At 43.1% G+C, this 18,549-nt stretch overlaps 1 protein-coding gene across 3 annotated transcripts in view; it reads right to left on the reverse strand.

The window, feature by feature from the left end:
- The window catches only part of LPXN (leupaxin), a 41,193-nt gene that overhangs the window by 2,858 nt on the left and 19,786 nt on the right, over positions 1-18,549 (reverse strand). For 2 of the 3 annotated variants that reach the window (XM_023239864.2, XM_003993401.5), the window contains exons 4-7: positions 16,692-16,791; positions 13,082-13,249; positions 11,988-12,161; positions 11,824-11,905 (exon numbers count right to left, since the gene is read on the reverse strand). In XM_023239864.2, the coding sequence (XP_023095632.2) occupies positions 11,824-11,905; positions 11,988-12,161; positions 13,082-13,249; positions 16,692-16,791 (524 nt within the window). Of the gene's footprint in view, positions 1-11,807; positions 11,906-11,987; positions 12,162-13,081; positions 13,250-16,691; positions 16,792-18,549 lie in introns of all 3 variants that reach the window. The other variant, XM_045039334.1, reaches the window with a different exon arrangement.

Here is an 18,549-nt window from a genome sequence, read left to right on the forward strand (position 1 = left end):
ATTCTGGACTTTAAGCTGTATTACAAAGCTGTAATCTTCAAGACAGTAAGATACTGGTACTTTTAAAAAAGACTCATAGACGGGGCGCCTGGGTGGCGCAGTCGGTTAAGCGTCCGACTTCAGCCAGGTCACGATCTCGCGGTCTGGGAGTTCGAGCCCCGCGTCAGGCTCTGGGCTGATGGCTCGGAGCCTGGAGCCTGTTTCCGATTCTGTGTCTCCCTCTCTCTCTGCCCCTCCCCCGTTCATGCTTTGTCTCTCTCTGTCCCAAAAATAAATAAAAAACGTTGAAAAAAAAATTTAAAAAAAAAAGACTCATAGATTAATGGAACAGAAGTGGACCCACAAATGTATGGCCAACTCATCTTTACGAAGTAGGAAAGGGTATCCAACAGAAAAAAGACAGTCTCTTCAGCCAATGGTGCTGGGAAATCTAGAACAGCAACATGCAGAAGAATGAAACTGGACCACTTTCTTACACCATACACAAAAATAAACTCAAAATGGATGAAAGACCTAAATGTGAGAAAGGAAACCATCAAAATCCTAGGGGAGAAAATGGGCAGCAACCTCTTAGACCTCAGTCACAGCAACTTCTTATGAGACAAGTAACTAGAGGCAAGAGAAACAAAAGTAAAAATGAACTATTGGTATTTCAAGATAAAATCTTCTGCACAGCAAAGGAAACAATCAACAAAACTGAAAGGCAGCGGATGGAATGAGAGAAGATATTTGGAAATAACATGTTGGATAAAGGGTTAATACCCAGAATCTCTAAAGAACTTACCAAACTCAACACCTGAAAAACACATAATCCAGTGAAGAAATGGGCAGAAGACATGAATAGACACTTTTCCAAAGAAGACATCAGATGGCTAACAGACACATGAAAAGATGCTCAACATTGCTCACCATCAGGGAAATACAAAGCAAAACCATAATGGGCTATTACCTCACACCTGTCAGAATGGCTAAAATTAAAAACACAAGAACAACAGATGTTGGCTCGGATGTGGAGAAAGGGGAACCCTCTTGCATTATTGGTGGAAATGCAAACTGGTACAGCCACTCTGGAAAACAGTGTAGAGATTCCTCACAATATTAAAAACAGAACTATCCTATGACCCAGCACTACTAGATATTTATCCAAAGGACACAAAAATGCTGATTCAAGGGGGCACATGCACCCCCATGTTTATAGCAGCGCTATCAACAATAGCTGGATTATGGAAAGAGCCCAAATGCCCATCAACCAAGGAATGGATAAAGAAGATGTGTTATGTGTGTGTGTGTGTGTGTGTGTGTGTGTGTGTGTGTGTGTATTCCACAATGGAATACTACTCAGCGATCAAAAAGAATGAAATCTTGCCATCTGCAACAACATGGACAGAACTAGAGCGTATTATGCTAAGTGAAATCTGTCAGTCAGAGAAAGACAAATATATGATTTCTCTCATATGTGGAATTTAAGGAACAAAACAGATGATCATAGGGGAAGGGAAGGAAAAATAAGACAAAAACAGAGGGAGAGGCCAACCATAAGAAACTCTTAAATACAGAGAACAAACTGAGGGTTGCTGGAGGGGAGGTGGATGGCGGGGGAGGGGAATGGGCTGAATGGGTGATGGGCATTAAGGAGGGCACTTGTTAGGATGAGCACTGGGTGTTATATATAAGTGATGATTAATCACTAGGCTCTATTCCTGAAGCCAATTCTACACTGTATATTAACTAACTTGAATTTAAATAAATTAATTTAAAAAAAGAAACCTGAGAAATTTAGATATGGGTTTTAAATGATAATGAGGAATTAATAACTTCATCAAGTGTGAAAGTAGTTATGTTAAAAAAAAAAAAAGTCCTTCTGTCCTTCTCAGATGCATGCTGAAGTATTTAATGGTGAGGTGACAAGATTTCTACAATTTGCTTTTAAATATTCCAGCAAGAAAATGGGGTAGATAGGTGGGTAGAGGGTAGAGGATTTTAGTTCAGTGAAACACGGACACTTGGTGAAGCCAGGCAGCAAGCAATTTCCATAAAAAAAAAAATTAATCAATTTGTTGAAATGTAAGAGCTTTCTCTTTAATACTGGACATTTTCACTGTTGGGCTCATGCTAGAAAACCCTGGGCTTGAGTCTTATACATCCTATGTCTGGATAAAGAAGGATGAGAAACCCAAAGTGATTAATTTTTTTAAACCCCTTAAAATAAGTCCTCCTCACAAAGAGACAAATAGCACAAGAAGAAATACTTTTAGTAGTAATACATTCAACATTAGTAAGCCATGAAATTCAGAAGAAAAAAGTAAAGTTCTAATTTTTTCTAATTAGTGGTTTAGTTTCTACTTTTAGCTAAGTAGTAAAAACAGTGTTAAGTAAGTCTACCCAATACTGGAAAATACATGGAGTGAGTCACATATTTATATATTCCTGGTGAGAAAGTTAAATGTTAGTATTCTTTTGGGAAAATATTTGGTAATGCGTATCAAGAATTAAAAAAAAAAAGATATAGATATCTTTCTCCTGGGAATTAATCCATACAAATATTCAAAAGAAGAAAATGTTATGTTTTGTTTTTTTAATTTTTTTTTCAACGTTTATTTCTTTTTGGGACAGAGAGAGACAGAGCATGAACGGGGGAGGGGCAGAGAGAGAGGGAGACACAGAATCGGAAACAGGCTCCAGGCTCTGAGCCATCAGCCCAGACCCCGACACGGGGCTCGAACCCACGGACCGCGAGATCGTGACCTGGCTGAAGTCGGACGCTTAACCGACTGCGCCACCCAGGCGCCCCGAAAATGTTATGTTTAAAGAAATTCATAGCAGCCTTAGTAATACACAAGAGGTAATCTACTATTATGAACATAGTTGTTTACAATATTTGGTACTACAAATAAAGCTTCAATAAACATCTTTCAGCACATAATCTTTTATAATTTGTTTACATAAAGCCTGAGTGGAATAATTGATATTATTAAAATGTATTATTATAAAAGTATGAAACCATGTGAGGAAACGCTTAAGTGAAAAAGAAGGAATTTTAGGTACACTTAACTTATGTATGCATAAATATTAACAAATGAAGAAAAATATTAGTTTTTATGTTGCATGAGGTTAACAAGGTAATCGGTTATAAGTGAAGATTTCTGCACTGTCTTTTTACTGTCTTTACATTAAAAAAAGAAAAATATAACAAACTAATTCATCTTCAGGCACCTATTTAAGTAATATGTTCCCTCTGCTTGGAAAATCACCTCCCCAAGATTCCCAGAGGGCTTGGGCCTTCACTTAACTGAGGGGGGGACCTGCTTAAAAGAGCAACTGACCCAAGTACCCTATCTCAAACAGCACCCTATCACTCTCTGTCCTAACGTGTAAAGTTATAAGTGACTTATAAGTAGAGTTAGTCAGTTAATTAGTTGGCTAGTTTGATTATTGTCTGTCTCTCTCGCTAGAGCACCTGCACCGTGAGGGCAGGGACCATGTTTTTTGTCACTGTATCCCTAGGACCTAGAACAGTGCCTGACACACACAGGGCAGTGGCTTAATAAATGTTTATTGAATGAGCAGACGTGTGAACGATATCACACTACTGACACCATCAGCTCCAGAATATGTGCCATTTAGAGCCTCTCCAGGACTAACTAGATTATGTATAAATAGGTGGACTTTTCTGAAAGGAGCTCTCCTTACCATTTATCAGGAGAGTCTGCCTAAAACGAAGGTGACTGTTGGCAACCCTGATTATGCAGCACCTGCTTTGTCCTGGTTCCAACCGAAGGCTCTGCCTACGGTACTAATTGAAATTAAAGTCTTCGCAGCAACCCTCCCATCTTACAAGTGAAAAAGGGAAGCTCAGAGAAATCACATATAACGAACTAGCCAGTAGAGGACCTAAGGTCCAAATCTAGGCCTAACTGCAAAGCCTAACTTCAGTGTCGCACCCCTAGCTGCACCCTAGTCTTGACCTCTGTGTGGGGACTGATAGTATCAGCTGAGCCTAAATATCATAACCCAATAGCTTTGTAAATATGAGGGTTCTACCTGTACTCCCGCCAAAAGAACAGGTAAGCAAAGTACGCAAGGGCATTGAAACGCAGCCCACCCATGAAACACGGTTGCTAGGAACCCATTTTGATTACTAGCAGCCAGATCCAAAAAGGCAGTAGGAGGAGCCAGGGGTTGGGACCCAAATCATGCAACTTCAGTCTTCCTATTATCTCTAGTCACTTTTTGATATCCCTTGCTTTGTTCAGCTATGCTATCTTTGAAGTACGGACAATTGAATGGACTTCTGAGGCCTACAGATCTAAAAATCTAAACTAATAATTTTATAAGCTGTTCTGTGTTCTTCTAAGGCCCTGAGACAGAGAAGAGCTTACTCCCCCCCACCCCCCACTTTGTCAAAGAATGTCTAGGTCTGATCAAGGACAATAGCATTCAGGAAGGCCTACCATTTAAGGAAAACAAACCAGCACCCGCAATCCTTGCTTTTGTGTGGCATGGTAGTTGTCAAACTTCAGCATGCATCCAACACCTGGAGAGCTTGTCAATATGCAGATTTGCTTGGCCCTACCCCCCCACCCCCCCCATCCCCGCCAAAGTTTCTGGTTCAGCAGATCTGGGGTGGGGGCCCAAGAATTTGCAGTGATGCTCCATAAAGCAAGCGACATAAAACTGAACTTGCCTGTAAATGGGTGTTACTTGAGAAAATCGTTAAGACATGCCAACTGACCTAGGAATGACCCTCATCTAGGCATTTGCAGGGTAGCTGGTCTCCAGAATGACACAGCAGGGAAGGAACCGCCTCTGGTGAGTCTCAGGAGAGGAATCAAAAGCAATCAGCCAAAGTTGCTGTGATGCCCCCGCATTTAGTGATCCAATAAACTGAGAAAGTTTCAGCAGTCACTTTCCTGGAGGCTCTCTCTGGGGCCAATTACCTCTGGAGGACAGATGAGAAACACTAACAATTAAAAGTGTCACAGAGAGAGAGAGAGGTGTCTATACTCTGGTGAGGCTCTTAACCACAGGGGAAATTAGGGAGCACCTGCATGGCCTGGATAATGAACAATCAAAAAAGAAAGACACAGGCACTGAGGACCTGGTCCCCACGGGAGGATGCTAAGGCCTGATAGCTTAGAAAGTTGAGCCTTAAAGAGCAACTTTCTGAACTGAAACAAAAATGCAGATGAATTTAATTTCCCGGAAGGCTCGGTGGTTAAGCTGTCATTATAGAAACTCTGTATGACTATGTGACTAGAGGTGAGGCGGATGCCACCTAATTAACGGACCAACCATATGGCAGGAGACCCATTTGCAGAAAGCAAAAGATAAAAACAAAAATATAAGCTAGGAGGAGCATCTGATTAATAAATGGCCTTCTTTTGTCAGGTATATCAGTAAATGTTTTAAGTGTGGTCTGGTGAGTATGTAAGGTCATAAATGGCCCAATCCACCTCGTCTGTTAAGAGGGGGCGGGAGTCAAGAACAGTAATTATTAGCTACCCTCATGGTGCTTTCTGGTCATCCTATGGATAGGATAATTTTCTCTTGGATCTTACTTCTGTCTCTTCTTGAAATATGTCTGTGTTCTATTGTTCTGCTCTCAGGCAACCTCCATATCATAATCTTAAGTTTTTTTAATATTTATTTTTGAGACAGAGTGAGATGGAGCATGAACAGGGGAGGGGCAGAGAGAGAGAGAGGGAGACACAGAATCCAAAGCAGGCTCCAGGCTCCGAGCTGTCAGCACGGAGCCCAATGTGGGGTTCAAATCCACAAACTGTGGGATCATGACCTGAGCCAAAGTCAGATGCTCAACCGACTGAGCCACCCAGGCGTCCCATCCATATCATAATCATCCGTGGGCAGCACTCACTTGCTAACTGTTCTACTCAATTAACTCTAATACCTCTATGGCTATCAGTACAATACAAATTTACCACGACACACTTTCATATGATTCAGATTAAATCTCAATAAAAAAAAAAATCCTGCTTAACTAAAGTGCAATCTGGAAACGAAATACCTAATGATTTGTGAAGAGCATTGAACAAGCTTCAGTGAACAAGCAAATTACTACAAAGCACTTTGCTAGTGCATTATGTCAGTGCTACTGTATCTGGGTCTATTGTCAAATAAAGTGAACCTTGTGGGTGCCAAGAAAGTGAAGATATCCAACAGCAGAAGAAGAATCGAGTCTATGTCAAGCGGCCGTTGTGATGATGTAGAAGAAGCATGGAACCTGCAGAAATGGGACCTGAGTTTCAATTCCATCTCTTTGACTCTAGCTGTATAACTTGAAGAAAATTACTTTCCCTCCCGGGGCTCAGTGTTTCCATTTATAATTAGATTACGTGTAGGATAAAAATATTCTTACAAGACTGCAGTGGGGGTTAAATGATTCACAGTTAGGAATATACATAATAACATGCCTGACATTTACGTGAGTCTCTATGTCAGTGAAGGGCAGGATACATGGGACTATTTTCATTCTCTCTTGAAATACCACCAACATGATAAAGAATGATTTACATTAGAAACACCCATAAGGAATAAGAGAAAAGGAGAGGAGATGCCACAGAGGAGATATCAATACAATTTTGCAAAACTTTAAGTAGGTATAAGAGTGGCAACTAGCTTGGCAGGAAACAAGAAAATGAAGCCTGCGTTTCTGCAAAGGGGAGGTACCAAGGCAATGCAAGCTGGGGTTCCACAGCATCAGAGGGGCTCAGAAAGCGAATGTACAAGATAGTTTTCAAGTCTGGAAACAAGATTGGCTGGAAGTCTGAAGAGCTGTTAGATCAGATCCCCCACCCTGCCACAAAATGTAGTGATTAATTCTGGAAATATCAAACCAGAGAGTGTCAAGCCCTAAAAGACCTAAAATAATAATATACAGGGGTTTCCCAGCAAAATGCCTACAGCATGCTACCTGAGTATCACACAGCTGAGTCCACCAGTCAACAAGTTCTGCTTGTACCACAGAGCTCCCAATTAACCTTTTAGTGTCTCATTCTTAAACAGGAAATGGACAACCAAAGATCAGCAGCATTTGACAAAGACCGGTGTAACAAGATGTAAGGCACAAGCGATGTAATAGATGTCAAATTTCTTTTTCTTTTTAACAGACAGAGCACAAGTGGGGGAGGGGCAGAGAGAAAGAGACAGACACACAGACAGACAGAATCTGAAGCAGGCTCCAGGCTCTGAGCCTTCAGTACAGAGCCCAACCCTGGCTCGAACCCACAAACTGTGAGATTACGACCTGAGCCAAAGTCGGATGCTTAACCGACTGAGCCACCCAGGCGCCCCAGTAATAGATGTAAGATTTCAAAGTGACATTTAGGACATCCCTCAAAGTAGAGAGCCATGGGCTGTTTACACAATTCTTGAACTCCTCACTCACACTGAGGATCTAAAACAGGTCAAAAGAAAGGAAAACTGAGAGAGGGACTTCTTTGGAAAAAAACTGCTATGGGTGCTTCATCGCCACCACCACCAAGAGGGATGAGGTATGCTTCCAGGTAACCTCAAGTCAAGAGAGAGACTTCGATAGGGCCACTCAGAGAGCCGGATATGTGTCCCCAGCCATCAATGCGATACAGTTGATAGTATTTAACTCACCCCTGGGAAATGTCCACGAGTGAATCTGGCTGAATACAGAGACACAGCTGATAACTAACTGCAAACCCACTGACTGTAAGAAAAACATGCCTGTCCCCCATGGTCTGTGTACAAAAGTGTGAGTGACAGAGACACGTGCAACCACTGTAATCACTTCTAAGAGATCACCAGGAGGGAACAATGAAAACCCTACAAAAATAATCTGTGCGGAATGAGTCCTTCAAGAAATGTACCAAGCAGAAAACAGCTAGCTAAGATAAGCGAAGGGTAATCAAGAGTTTGAAATTGAACCTGTACTGAATCCACAAGAGCATCCAAGGGGAAAAAAAAAAAAAGAAAGTTAGTTAAACATACGCCAGATCCAGAGAGCATGATGCAAATTTATGGCAGTACTAGCAAAGTTAGTACTTTCCTCCAGGCTTATCTTCCTCCTCCACTGTTTAAACCGTGGAGGGGTCAGATATCAGCAACAGGGGTGAGGGGGTGGATGCTAAAGGTAGGAAAGGACAGAGGAAGGGCTAGAACCCCCTTCCCTGGTCTCCCACAGCTTAAAGAGCCAACCAGGGGACAGTAGTGGTCACTTAAAGTTGGATGCTTTAGCTATTACACAGATGGAATTACCCGAGGATTTAGTTGTATGTTTTATGGGGTTTTTTTTCTAATTTTTTAAAAGTTTGTTTATTTTTGAGAAAGAGAGAGAGAGAGCATGCAAGTGGGGGAGGAGCAGAGAGAGGGACAGAGGATCCCAAAGCAGGCTCTGTGCTAACAGCAGAGAGCCTGACATGGGGCTCAAACCTAAGAACCATGAAATTATGACCTGAGCCAAAGTCCCACACTTGACTGACCGAGCCACCCAGGCACCCCATGTGTTTTGTGTTTTAAACTGATTTTCTATTTATAACTGTTTATTAAGGGAGTGCCTGGGTGGCTTAGTAGGTTAAGCCTCCAGTTCTTGATTTGAGCTCACAGTTCAGGAGTTTGAGCCCCACATTGGGCTCCACTCTGACAGTGCAGAGCCTGCTTAGGATTCTCTCCCTCCCCTGCTTATGCACACATGTGCTCTCTAAATAAATAAAAATAAATAAATAAATAAATAAATAAATAAATAAATAAATAAATAAATGTTATTTTTCTAATGTTTACCTATTTTTGAAAGAGAGAGAGAATGACTGGGGAAGGGGCAGAGAGAGAGGAAGACAGAGGATCCAAAGCAAGCTTTGCGCTGACAACAGAGAGCCCGATGTGGGACTCAAACTCACGAACTGTGAGACCATGACCTGAGCCGAAGGTGGATGCTTAACTGACTGAGCCACCAAGGTGCCCCAATAAATAAACTTAAAAAAAAAATAACTGTTCATTAAGAGTCATTGGAAATGACATGGGACTGCCCAAATTTTTATTTAGGAGACAGCTGCATTGTTTTCCCACTGAGTTAATTCTAAAAAGACAGGAAAAAAAAACACAAACAAAAGAAAGAAGCCTTCTGATTCCATGTGTGAGTCATACTAGTTCAAAACAAACATAAAAAGAAGAAGTCAGGGGAAAAAAATCAAGATGATTCAGAAGAAAGGAGAAAAAGAAAACTTGCAAAGAGAGAAAAACAGATCACACAGTAAGTATCAGGAATAAGAACAGAAGCTTAATAAAGACATCTCAACCATGGAAGCTGGAAGACAGGGAAGCAGTGTGTTGAGAATTCAAGGGGGAAATCCCTTCACCTAGAATTCTATGTCCAGGCAACTCAAGGTAGACCACAGAATAACGGTATTTTCAGATATTCAAGGTCTCAAGAGTTTTACCTCTTACTCCTCCTTTCCTAGGAGCTGTTCCACCAACGTAAAGGCAGTAAAAGACCGGGGATGGAGGAAACAGAGGATCCAACAAAAAAGGTAGTAAAGGAGTAAAAGAAATTCCCAGGATAATGACCCAGAATAAGTGCTTCACAGCAGGCCTGAAGAGGAAGCATTTCAGGCTGCGGTGGGAGGGCAGACGTCCCCAAAGCAAAATGAGTGGAACTGACTGACTACCAGATGTGGCTGGCCATTTTGAGAATGATTCCACGAGTCTGTCAGATAAATTAGAGCTAGGTACAATGAAAATTGAGCCAGTGAAAAAGAACTCTAAATATTAACTTCAGGGAGAAAACTAATTTATATGAAAAGGGTACCATGATAGTAAAACTAATTTTTACTGTGTCTCCAAGTGCTGGGCACTGTTCTAAACACAAAACTGCCACTGCATCTCAAAGTCCTCATAATTACCCTGTGAGGTAATTAGTACTGGGCCCATGATGAAGAAAACGAGATACAGAGTGTTAAATGACTTGAATGATATCGTATAGCTAATAAATACCGCAGCCCAGATTCGAACTTGGGCAGTCTGACACTAAAATCTGTGCTCTGCTCCATGGCACCTGGGTGGCTCAGTGGGTTAAGCAGCTGACTTCAGCTCAGGTCATGATCTCAGTTTGTGAGTTCGAGCCGCACATCGAGCTCCGCACGACAGCTCAGAGCCTGGAGCCTTTTTTGGATTCTGTGTCTCCTCTCTCCGCCCCTCCCCCGCCTGTGCGGGCACTCTCTCTCTCAAAAATAAACATTAAAATATAAAAACATTTATATTTATATTAAACATTAAAATATAAAAACATTTCTATTTATATTAAAATATAAAAACATTAAAATATAAAAAACAGTTTTAAAATCTGTGCTCTGCTCTGACCATAGTTTGCTACAAGGCTTAACAATGAACAATATTTCCATGGTTGTCAATATGTGCCCACTGAATACTGGTCTGACCTGTAATTATGACCTGATTTTACATTGAGAGAATGGGGGAGGGGAAGTGTGTTGAGGGTAAGGTGGGATAGTAAATTCTCATCTTCCCCGGTAGAAACTTAATATGTAATGGTTAAAATTAAGGGGAAAAAAAAAAAAAAGTATGGTAATAGAAGTATATTCCTTAAGGGGCGCCTGGGTGGCACAGTCGGTTAAGCGTCCGACTTCAGCCAGGTCACGATCTCGTGGTCCATGAGTTCGAGCCCCGCGTCAGGATCTGGGCTGATGGCTCAGAGCCTGGAGCCTGTTTCCGATTCTGTGTCTCCCTCTCTCTCTGCCCCTCCCCCGTTCATGCTCTGTCTCTCTCTGTCCCAAAAATAAATAAAAAACGTTGAAAAAAAAAAAGAAGTATATTCCTTAAAATACACAAGTACATAACAGAAGAAAAAAGCTGAAAACATTTGGAGACGATAACTGGATCTGGGGGTGGAGAAAGGAAAAGCAAGAGATTGATCTTTTTTTTTTTTTTTTTTTTAACGTTTATTTCTTTTTGGGACAGAGAGAGACAGAGCATGAACGGGGGAGGGGCAGAGAGAGAGGGAGACACAGAATCGGAAACAGGCTCCAGGCTCTGAGCCATCAGCCCAGATCCTGACGCGGGGCTCGAACTCATGGACCACGAGATCGTGACCTGGCTGAAGTCGGACGCTTAACCGACTGCGCCACCCAGGCGCCCCTAGGGATTGATCTTTTTCAGTATTACCCTTAAGGTAATATTTGAGCTTTTTTTTTTTTTTTTTTTTTTTTTTTTGAGGGGGGTGTGGGGCGCAGGTGAGCAAGGGGCAGAGAAAATCCCAGGATGGGCAGAGGCAGGGGGTGGAGAGAGAGCTAGAGAGAAAGAGAGAGAGAGAGAGAAGCCGGGCTCACCCAAAGGGGCGCTCGAGCTCACCTGATGTGTGGCACTGGAACTCACCAACCATGAGATCATGACCTAAGCTGAAGTCAGATACTTAACTAAGCCACGCAGGCGCTCCGATATTTGAGGTTTTGCATTAGTATTTCTTTGATTTAAAAAACCAATTTAGTGGCGCCTGGGTGGCTCAGTCTGTTAAGCGCCCCACTTCAGCTCATGTCAGGATCTCAGGCTGAGTTCGAGCCCCGCCTGGGGCTCTGTGCTGACAGCTCGGAACCTGGAGCCTGCTTCCGATTCAGTGTCTCTCTCTCTCTCTCTGCCCCTCCCCCGCTCACACTCTGTGTCTCTCTCCAAAATAAACAAACATTAAAAAAAAAAAAAATTAAACCAATTCAAACAAAATTTATAAATGCTGGGGAAAGGCGGGGAAGGATGGCATAGAGTACTGAACCGGGCGCTTGCTGCCAGCAGCCGGAACCACGACGACCACAACCCACCAAGGAAGAGCGATACCTTCCGCCCCGAACACCTCTCCGCAGTGCGAGCAGAAGAAGTGCTCCGGATGCCAGGTCTGGTTCATTGCCGTCAGCACTTTCTGAAAAAGGAACACACAGAGACGTCAGAGGGCTGCAGCTCTATCACCCACGAGCCCCGGCAGGAGAAGGGGGATGACTCACGTCCAGGATGGGAGCAGCGCAGTAAGCACAGCGCGGGGAGAAAAGGTGGTGGTAGTCCTTGGGGCAGTAGGCCAAGCCACTGCGCTCGAAGAAGGGGCTGCAGCCAATCTCCTCTTTGCAGTGAGCGCAGACGAAGTGCTCCGGGTGCCACGCTTGCCCCAGAGCATGGATCGCCTGGGGAGGAAATGAAGTTGGGCCACCGTGAGACTGCAGCCAGGTGCCCTAGGGTGCCCTAGGTTGCACAGCTCTGAACAGCACTTGGCGCACGGTGTTTCCTGTAAATGGCGCCCCCATGGGGTTATGCAACACGGAGGCCTAGACCCAGGTCCCACCTACGGGGTCTGTTGCCCCTGCATTATGGAGAGCCAGAGGGTGCCCAGTTTCCTGACCAATCTTGCTGATAAAAGTCTGTTAGCTGTTGGTTGCCGCTACACAGCTCCGGAGGGTGGGGGAACCAAAATCGAGCACAGCAGTGACAGACAGGGATGACTACCGTGGCCTGGAAGGGATCCCTGGAAGAGGAAAAGGCCAGATGAGGGTTTTTGTTCCTCTGGTCTGAACACCTCATCTCACGCCCCACACCAAAGCCCTTTGCTGTGGGTTTTGGTGAAGGATGACACAGCAGGAGTCTGCGGCCACGATTTGGAGCTGAGTCAGCGGAAATCATAATCAATCAACTTGAGCGGGAAGTTGGCACAGAGGGAGCAGGGGGAGACTCCCTCCCAGGACAGGCAGGACAGAAAAGTGGTTCAGAGTCACACGCGGCAGTGAGGCTCTCCTGGGCTTCAAATCTTACCTCCTCCTCTTTCTAGACCTTGGACATACATGCCAGTTAACATCCCAGAGCCCTTGTTTCCCTCATCTTTCCAAAGGAACAATAATAGAGTGTCCCTTGAAGGGCTGATGTGACCGGTAAATGAGGAAATACTTGCAAAGCGCTTAACTCAGTGCCCGGAGCACTGTAAGGGATGGGTAGTTATTAACTATTACTAAAATGTCGTAGAATAGAAGGCCATAGAGCAATCTTTGGTGAGGCAGACACAGACATACACACAGACAGATGGCTGTAGGACCAACTTCTTGGCCCATCCCACCTTGCCAGCAATCGGCTTCTGACAGGAAGCACAGTGGCCCTTGGGCACTGTGGCAATTCCAAGGTCCTGCAGGTCCTGCTCCAAACCCCCCAGCATTGAGTCCAGGGAGGCTTTCTGATCCTGCTTGTTTGCTAAGTGCTTCTTGCTGGCATCTGCTTTCGCTGCAACCTGGCACCCGGGAGAGAACCACGAAAAGAATCAGTGTCATGTACATTTCCCTTCCTTGGCATCTTCTGCATGACCTGTAAGCTCACCTCTACTGATGGATCCTTTCTTCTGTACCTAACCTCCCTCCAAGGCACTGGAAGAGTCAACATTGTAACACCAATAAAAATGCTTTCATCTCCCTTTTATCCTAAACTCCTCAGGCCAGATGAAATAGGAGTAATCATCCTTCATTTGTAAATCTTTTCTGACCATGGGAAATCGAGTGTACGAAGATGACACTTTTCCTCACTCCTACAATGACCATAGGTCAACAATTAATCATATCTTCTTTTTACTCATTTATTCTGCAATGTTTTTGGAGCACCTAGTTTGTGCTGGTCACAGCCCCAGGCTCTTGGCATAGAGCAATGCCCAAGGCGACCTAGACTCCGCCCACATGGAGTTTATATTCTCTAGGTGATAGACGATAAACAATGAAATAAGTATATGATGTAACATCAGGTAGGGATAAGACCTAAGTTCTACACCCACACAGAAGTAACAGAGGGTGGGACGGTGAGAGAGAATTGATGTAGATGAAGGTGATCAGAGAAGACTGTCTAAGGAAGGTGACATTTGCACAGGTATTTCATGATGTACGGAAGGGCCCAGAAATATTGCTATTCATGGGAAAAGCATTCCAGAAGGAAGGAAGGAAGGCCCAGAGGAGGAGGAAAGTTAGGGGAAAAGTCGGAAGGTCAGGGGAGCTGGAGTAGAGGGAATAAGAGTAAGTGTGGCAGTAGAAGACGATGGACAGAGAGGCGAAGATCACGTTGGGCCCTCATGGTAAACTCAGGTTTTATCCCAAGGGTGATGGAGCCTCTGGAGGAGTTCAAGCATGAGAGTGAAAGAATCTGATCTACAGGATCCCCATGGTAGCTGAGTGAGGGATTAAGTGTAGACAAGCAAGAGTGGAGAGGCACCAGCTAGGAAGGAGATTATCGTTAACAGTTCAAACCAGAAAGAATGACTTGGTCCCGTGTTAGGGGAGAAGGTGGTGAGAAGCTGTCATATGAGACTTGCTGATGGATTGGATTTATTTAAGCAAAACCCCAAGGTAGTTATTATAATCCATTCAAAGGAAAAGCCTCAAATTACAAAAAAAGATGCCCAGCTCGTCCTTCATCACTCTGTGTCCTGATTCTGTCTGTCTCTACTCCTTTCTGACCGAGCTACTACTACCATCTACCTAATACTTCCTGATCAGGAAACAGGTGCTCTCCCTGCGGCCTCCATGGCATCAGATTTGCATGCACTAGACAGACCTTCAAAGCCTCCCATCCGCTGCCCTCACTTTACCTTTCCAATCTCATCTTTCATTAGTCACTAAAAGCCTCCATTGTCTAAGGCCAGCCAGGCTCCCTGCAGTCTCCTGAATATATACGATCTGTTACTGTCTGCCTTCGTATCCTATTTTTACTGCCAGGAATAACTTCACATTATCTCACTAATCCAAAATGCTCATTTCCCTTCAAGAAACTTATCATCTGACAGATTTCCTCCCTCCTCTATTATAGAATGTTACTTAATGTTGAAGAGATTAGTGTTCAAAAGGTTAATGTCTAGAAGGCCCAAAAGGGCCATCCCTATTAAGTAGGTAAAAAAACCACAATTGTATATGTATATACATATCCATGCATATATATCTATCCACACCCACGTCTACTTGCTTATATATTCCAGAACACTTCCGAATGAGGATGTAAGAAACGGGCAGAACTGGATGGCTGGGGACATGGCTGAGAGGGAAATAGCTCACTGCAAACTTTTCCACCTTTGACTTTTGTACAACGTGCATGTATGGCCCATTCAAGAAATGAGCAGATATCTTTTTTTTTTTTTTTTTTTAATATTAAATTTATTGTCAAATTGGTTTCCATACAACACCCAGTTGAGCAGATATTTTTTAAACGTAAATAAACCATGACACATGCTAAATCAATTAGAAAACACAACATAATTAAAACTCCTAGTGTAGACTTTTTTTTTTTTTTTTTTTGTCCTAGTACTTACAGCGGTACAATGCACTGAGGAATGTACCCAGTTTTGAATGTACCCAGGCATGGAAGAAAATCTGTTTCTGATGTTTATTCATCTGTTCCTGTAATGTGTCAGGAACTGTGCGGGCATTGGGAGTCCAAAAGTGAGCCACAAAGATAAGGTTCCTGACCTCCCCAGTCACACACCTTTTTATATACTGCCTTGTCTTAGTCACTTCATGTGGGCATATCGAAGCTTCCAACCAATTTAGAGTGGCTGGATTCTCTACCTTAAGAATTCTAGATGAGGGGTGTCTGGATGGCTCAGTTGGTTAAGTGTCCAACTCCTTGATTTTGGCTCAGGTCATGATCTCTCGGTTCAGGAGTTCGAGCTCCACGTTGGGCTCTGTGCTGACAGCATGGAGCCTTCTTGAGATTCTGTCTCCTCTCTCTTTGCCCCTCCCTCCCGCTCATGCTCGCTCACTCTCTCTCTCTTTCAAAAATAAATAAGAATAAAAAGAAAGAAAGAATTCCAGATATTTCCTTTAATAAATTCTTAATTTTTTTTAAATGTTCATTTACTTTTGAGAAAGAGACAGAGTATGAACAGGGGAGGGGCAGAGAGAGAGAGGGAGACAGAATCTGAAGCAGGCTCCGGGCTCTGAGCTGTGAGCACAGAGCCCGACTGCAGGCCTCAGAGTCACAAACTGCAAGATCATGACCTGAGCTGAAGTCTGACACTTAACCAAATGAGCCACCCGGGTGCCCCTTCCCTTAGTAAATTCTTAAAGTCCACTTCTCTGATTTCCATCCCCTGCCAGGCCACATGAGCTCACCACTCACTCTCTACAGGCCAGAAGGAGGTGGCAGATTTTATCAGAGTATGGGGCTCAGGACTCCTCCTCCTCCCTACTTTCAAAGCCACACTCTGATCTCCCTGGCTCTGCCGCAGCTTGCCCTCCGTGGTCCCATTCAGGCAGGTCTCTGAAGGTCCTGTCACATTCCATCCAGCCTCAGATGCCTGCACCCTCATAGGCTCATGCCCAACTGGAAGGGCCTCCTCTCTCATCTGTGTCCAAACTGTTTCCATTCTTCAGAGTCCATCCCACACCCCATCCCCACCTCTGATAAAATCTTCTTGACCTCTCTACCTTCCTAACGTTTGCTGTGTATATTTTGATAACCCATCTGTGTTTTATTCTATAAATGTTGCACAGGCTTATGCTTCCCTTTACCAAGCACATTCCACACTCCTTGAGATCAGAGCCCGTATCATATTATCTTTTGTGCCCAGATAACACATCCCACAAAGTTAAATTCACGGTTGAATTAAATTTAGTCTGGGAAAATGAATGACAACTGAGAGTTCCGAAGGGGGATGCAGAGCTGAGATCCACAGAGAAGCACCCAGGAACTATGCTCACCTGGGTTTGCATGTCACACAGATGGGCCATAAGCTCATCCAGCTGGACAGCTGCTGAGGTTTTAGGAGGCAGCTGTGCTTTGTTTGGCTCTTGGACCTCACTGTAGAGAGAGAGGAAAAAAAAAAAAAAAAAAAAACAAATCCTAACACATCAACACTCAGATGAATGTTAAGCCACACATAAAATACCAGAAAATGCAATTTTAATTACTAACCCCTTCAGTGTGAGTAAAACTAGAGAGAGTATTTAAAAAGTAGGTAGTGGGCTAAAAATCTCAACACGGTCTCCCTGCATTTTTGTCTCCGTGTCCTCCTCTGGTCATCTCAAAAGCTGACCATTGTCCTCAAGTCCATGAAGAAATGCTCTGGACATGTAGCTGGCAGGACGTTCTCCGCCAACAGTCAGGTGCAAAGCAGCTTCTAAAAACGGCTTGAAGATAATGGCCCAATATATATTTTTTATTATCATAGCATTCTTTTTTAAATTATAAATTATTACACCTTCTCTCACTTACTGTCAGGCGAAAGACAAACACTAAATAAGAATGAAGAGCAAGCATCAGCAAACTAAGGTCCAAGGGCCAAATTTGGCCATGACTGTTCATTTGCACACTGTTGACTGCTGCTTTCTTACACAGTTGGATAGTTCCAACAGAGACCTTGTGGTCCACAAAGCCTAAAATATTTACTGTCCGCCTTTTACAGAAAAAAGATCACTGATCGAGTTTAGACAATGTACATAATACTGGTTTCACATCCATATAATTGGGAGTAAATTATTGATGAATACAATTTGGACCCAAGAAACTGAATACAGTCTATTCAAATACTCGCCGAGTTGTTAGTAAAATTAACTGTGTACAAGAACACAGAATAAGGCTCAATAAATTCTAAGAAGTAAGTAATACAGACCATATTCTTCCATTGCTTTAATAAAAGTACAGATTAATCATAAGAAATCTACCCACCTAAAAAAAAAAATAAAACACCTCCAACAATTCTTGTGATGAAGAAAGAAAATAAACTGAATTTTCAACCTATCTAGAATTCGCAACGGAAGCACGTACACACACACACAAACACCCTTCAGAGTCAAAAGCAGTATGTTATCAAAAGGAAAAAATATAGAGGAACCTGGGTGCCTCGGTTGGCTGAGCTTCCAACTTTTGATTTCCGTTCAGGTCACGATCTCAGGGTTGTGGGATTGCACCCCATGTGTGCTCTGTGCTGAGTGTGAAGCCTGCTTGGGATTCTATCTCCCTCTCTCTGACCCTCTCCCTCAATCGTGCTCTCTCTCTCTCTCTCTCTCTCTCTCTCTTTCTCTCTCTCTCAAATAAAATTTAAAATAATTAAAAATAAAAAATAAAAGGAAGGGTGCCTGGGTGGCTCAGTCAGTTGGGTGTCTGACTTCAGCTCAGGTCATGATCTCACGGTTCGTGGGTTCGAGCCCGGTTGTTGGGCTCTGTGCTGACAGCTCGGAGCCTGGAGCCCGCTTCAGATTCTGCGTCTCTCTCTCTCTCTTTCTTTTGTGCTCTGTCTCTTTCTGTCTCTCAAAAATAAATAAATGTAAAAAGAAATTTTTAAAGAAATAAAAAGAAAAAGATATAATGGACTGAAGTGCGATATTGAAAAATAAGAAAGACCAGAAACCAATAAACAGAACACCCAACTCAAGAATCTCAAAAAAAAAAAAAAAAGAAAAGAAACCCACCAAAACTAAAATAACTAAACAGAAGGAGTAAAAGCATGAATTACTGAAAAAGAAAACAAACAAAAACTGGGTTTTTTGGAGCACTGTGTAAATTTCCAAGTTCATAGAAAAATATGGAAAATCACCAAATAAGGTCTATAAATATCAC

Source organism: Felis catus, chromosome D1 (assembly GCF_018350175.1).
Source record: "Felis catus isolate Fca126 chromosome D1, F.catus_Fca126_mat1.0, whole genome shotgun sequence".
In the NCBI taxonomy this organism is placed as follows: domain Eukaryota; kingdom Metazoa; phylum Chordata; class Mammalia; order Carnivora; family Felidae; genus Felis; species Felis catus.